Source organism: Rattus rattus, chromosome 5 (genome assembly GCF_011064425.1).
Source record: "Rattus rattus isolate New Zealand chromosome 5, Rrattus_CSIRO_v1, whole genome shotgun sequence".
NCBI lineage: Eukaryota > Metazoa > Chordata > Mammalia > Rodentia > Muridae > Rattus > Rattus rattus.
Window position 1 is genome coordinate 110,312,934 of NC_046158.1, and position 4,087 is coordinate 110,317,020.

General features: G+C 53.6%; 1 protein-coding gene across 1 annotated transcript; it reads left to right on the forward strand.

The window, feature by feature from the left end:
* Window positions 1-869: 869 nt before the first annotated feature.
* On the forward strand, window positions 870-1,647 carry Oxt (oxytocin/neurophysin I prepropeptide). The gene is made up of 3 exons (XM_032902347.1): window positions 870-1,019; window positions 1,242-1,443; window positions 1,528-1,647. Exons 1-3 carry the CDS (start codon window positions 900-902, stop codon window positions 1,581-1,583), a joined length of 378 nt encoding a protein of 125 aa, XP_032758238.1. The 5' UTR covers window positions 870-899; the 3' UTR covers window positions 1,584-1,647.
* Window positions 1,648-4,087: the final 2,440 nt, after the last annotated feature.

Sequence of the window (4,087 nt, forward strand, 5' to 3'; positions counted from 1 at the left end):
AAGCAGTCTGCTACTGAGCTGCAAGTAGCATTCTTCCCATGCAGACCTATGCAGGCCTGCAGCCCAACCCTGAAATGCAACAAGAGATGCCTAGTTGTATGTACTAAAACGGGCCACCATTACATGTGGCCACCTGGGAAGGGTATGACCTTAGACCAAATGGCTCTCTGTAGCTGAGGCCGCCTGTTGGCCACGCTCCAGCAGCTGATGGCCTGTGTTTTCTCAAACGGGAGTGTAGGTACCTAGCATTTGGGAGGCAGAAGCAAATAGATCACTGTGAGTTCAAGGCCAGCCTGGTCTACATAGCAAGTTCTAATACAGAGTTTTAAATGCAAGTGTAATTTTTCCTTTTATTGTGATTTTTCTTTCTTTTTACTTTATTTTGGTCTGTTTGTTGTGTTTTTGGGTTTGATTTCTACTGATAATTTGTTTTACGGGCTAGTTAGAAGAAGGGCTGAGCTGCACTCAGAGATTGAACAAGATCTTTTTCCCCTTCTAAGCTTTAGGTCCATGTAAGGGCTTCCTCACCCATTTGCGCTATCCAGCCTCATTCTGAGGTATTGGATTTCTATGAAAAACAGCTCCTGGCTAGGCTGCACCTCCACCCCCTCCAAGTCTCTTTATCCTCCTGTAGCTTTGGCCTCCCCTTCAGGCTGTGTCCCTTTTGAGCTCCAGGTCATTAGCTGAGGCAGTGACCTTGACCCCAGCCCAGACCCTGCAAATGAAGGGCCTGCTTCTAAACAGTGTGGAACAGTTTGACCCAAGAGACCTGCTGTGACCAGTCATGCAGTCACCCTCTTTAGACTGGGCCCCACCATGGCAGTGGCCAGGCATAAAAAGGTCGATCTGGGCTGGAGAAACCATCACCCACAGTGGGTCTCGGACTGAGCACCAACGCCATGGCCTGCCCCAGTCTCGCTTGCTGCCTGCTTGGCCTACTGGCTCTGACCTCCGCCTGCTACATCCAGAACTGCCCCCTGGGCGGCAAGAGGGCTGCGCTAGACCTGGATATGCGCAAGGTGAGTCTCCCCAACACCATCCCGTCCCATTCTGGCAAGGCTAAGGACCAGAGATGCTCTCCCACCTTCAGAGAGCATCCCCTTACACTTGCCAGCCCTACCGCGGCCTCGCATGGGGACCCGGGGCTCCCTCTTGACGCCGTGAAGGCACACTGTCCCTGCCCCACCACGGTCCCGATATGGATCGTGCACAGCGCCCATCCGAGTCTTTCCCTCCCGCAGTGTCTTCCCTGCGGCCCCGGCGGCAAAGGGCGCTGCTTCGGGCCGAGCATCTGCTGCGCGGACGAGCTGGGCTGCTTCGTGGGCACCGCCGAGGCGCTGCGCTGCCAGGAGGAGAATTACCTGCCCTCGCCCTGCCAGTCTGGCCAGAAGCCTTGCGGAAGCGGAGGCCGCTGCGCCGCCGCGGGCATCTGCTGCAGCCCGGGTGAGCAGGAGGGGGCCTAGCAGGACCGCCCGGCAGGGAGCCGTCCGGTTTGCAGCTCAGGCCACTGACCCATTTCTCTTGCAGATGGCTGCCGCACTGACCCCGCCTGCGACCCTGAGTCTGCCTTCTCCGAGCGCTGAGCCCGCTTTGTGATGATACCTTTAGGGGGCTTCCTTCATTCCCCATGGCCACCACCAGAAAAAATAAAAATAAATAAATAAATAAATAAATAAATAAATAAAGCAGATTTCCTCTTCAAACTTGACTGGCGTCTAATTGTCAGAAACGGGAGGGGGGAAAGGCACCGGGAACGCCATGGACATTGGCAATTCAGAGCGAGAACAGCCCAGCAGGTTGCTAGGAGGACCGAGGGGTCTCTACGGTCCAGTTGGCCCGTTTCCCACTCCCGACTGGGGTAAGCCTGCGGCAGACAGACTTAGGAGCAGCATTTGGAAGTCCAAACAGCAATGGTGGACTTCTGTGGGAAAGGGCAAAGCCAAACAGGGGCCTGGGTGATGGGAAGGCAGGCGAGGCGACTTCCATATCTGGAAGGAGACCTTGGCGGCGACCTCAGAGGTTGAGGGGGTAATCCTGGCTTAGAAGAAAGGATCTTGGCCAGGGGAGGGTAGTTGCAGAACTGAATTCTCACACAGGCCCCAAGGAAGCCACAACGGAGAATATCAAGAATCAACTGGCCTCTCCGTTGCTGTCTCCAGGGCCGGGCCTGCGCTCAGGGGCCCTGTGTCTGCCTCTGCAGGACAGCGTTCTCTGGGAAGTCATGGGATCTAAGAGCCAGTGGGCACACAGACAAACAGGAAACCCGCAATGCAGACTGCTTGGGTAGAGCTCAGGGGAGCAAGTCTTGCCCCACAAGGTTAAGGTCCTGGGCTCCATCCCATCTAGAAAACAAGTAAACATGTAAACAAGCACTTTATGTGGCTCTCACACTCAGCAAATGAACACAGATGCCCCACCGCCCCCACATGTGGGATCCACAGACAGGGTGGAGGCCAAAGAGATATGCGAAAGAGACTTCAAGATTGATTGGAGTTTTTCTTTTTTCTTTTTTTTTTTTTTTTTTTTTTTTTTTTTTGGTGGTAATAGAGTCATTTTCTGGGGTTTTTTTTTTTTCAAGATTTATTTATTTCATGTATGTGGGTACACTGTCGCTGTCTTCAGACACACCAGAAGAGGACATCTATGCCCATTACAGATGGTTGTGAGACACCATGTGGTTGCTGGGATTTGAACTCAGGACCTCTGGAAGAGCAGTCAGTGCTCCTAACCACTGAGCCATCTCTCCAGTCCTATGGGTTTTTTTGTTTTGTTTTGTTTTTAATGTTCCGATGTTTATTCTGTTAAATTTCCATTTCTGTGCATGTGTCTCTGTGTGAAAGTATTTGTAAATGAGTGCAGTGCCCACGGGGACCAGAAGAGGGCATCAGATCCCCTGAAACTGGGGTTACCGGTGGTTGTGAATGATCCTAAGAGGTTGTGGGGAACAGAACTGGGGGCCTCTGCAAGAGCAGTGATCTCTTATCTCCTGAGCCATCTCCCCAGCCTGAAAATGGTCTACGTTACTTTTCACTATTGCTTTGCTGTGTGCTTGAGGGCTGTGCACACAGCACAGCGTCTGTGTGGAGGTCAGAGGTCCTGGCGTTTGCTCACAAGCCTCTCTGCTTCTAGAGGCTGAAGAGAGGAGGCAAGCATCTGCTGTGAACTCTGGGAGTGCCCTTACATGGCTCTGTAGCTGAGGGAAGGACTCCCTGAAGGGAAAAATATATCTATTATGTCCAGTAGGCAGAAGTAGGGTGAGCAGATGTAATTCTCTCCTCCAGGAAGAGGAGCCTGATTCTTCCAGAAGCAGGTGGAGGAAAGGGACGTTTACAACGCTCCACCTGCGCAGAGGCTCAAAGGGAGAATCTGACCTTCATTCTAAAGCTGCCCATACACCAGCCGTAGGGGTTGAATCAAGTGTGCCCATGCCGCCTGCCACGCTTCTTTCTGTCCCTTTTTGGTCTGGCCCTTCCCTGGCCCTGCCCTATTGGAGGTCAGACCCTAAGAAGGCCACAGAAGGAGGAGGCTGGGATAGGAGTCTGCCTGGCCCCTGTGCTACCTGTGTAAACCGAGGCATGCAGAGAGGCGTAAAGGCACCGAGGAGATGGGAAGAGACCCGGCATCTGGGTAAAAGACCGTGAGTCTGACCAGAGCTGACCATGCTGAGCCACCTTAAGTCAATGAGACTAAATCTCTCTCTTCTCTGTAGCTGCCCCTGACCTCAGAAGCTGCAGGGCATCCCAAATGAGGTAAACCATCCTGACCTTGCTGCAGCTCGCAGGAGAGGATGCCCGGGACAGATGGGGCAGAGAGAAAAGGATGTTAACAAGAGGGCGAGGAGCAGGGAGACCAGAGGATGGAAAGTCTGGGAGAGCAGCCGGAGAGGCCGAGACACCAGAGGGCCTGGAGGAGGGACAGGCTGACGAGGGGCTGAAGCCCTGGTTTGGATGTGCGGGTCAGTTAAGAGGACTGGGATGCAGTTCCTAGTGCCCACAAGGTAGGCTGTAACCACCTGTAACTCTAGCTCCAGGGGATCCGATGCCGTCTCCTGACCTCTGAGGCGCCAGGCACACACATGGTGCTCAGA

Coding starts and splice junctions, on each gene's coding strand:
- Oxt (XM_032902347.1), top strand. CDS start 900: ATGGCCTGCCCCAGTCTCGCTTGCTGCCTGCTTGGCCTACTGGCTCTG. Junction 1,020..1,241: donor TAGACCTGGATATGCGCAAG/GTGAGTCTCCCC, acceptor TCCCTCCCGCAG/TGTCTTCCCTGCGGCCCCGG. Junction 1,444..1,527: donor GGGCATCTGCTGCAGCCCGG/GTGAGCAGGAGG, acceptor TTTCTCTTGCAG/ATGGCTGCCGCACTGACCCC.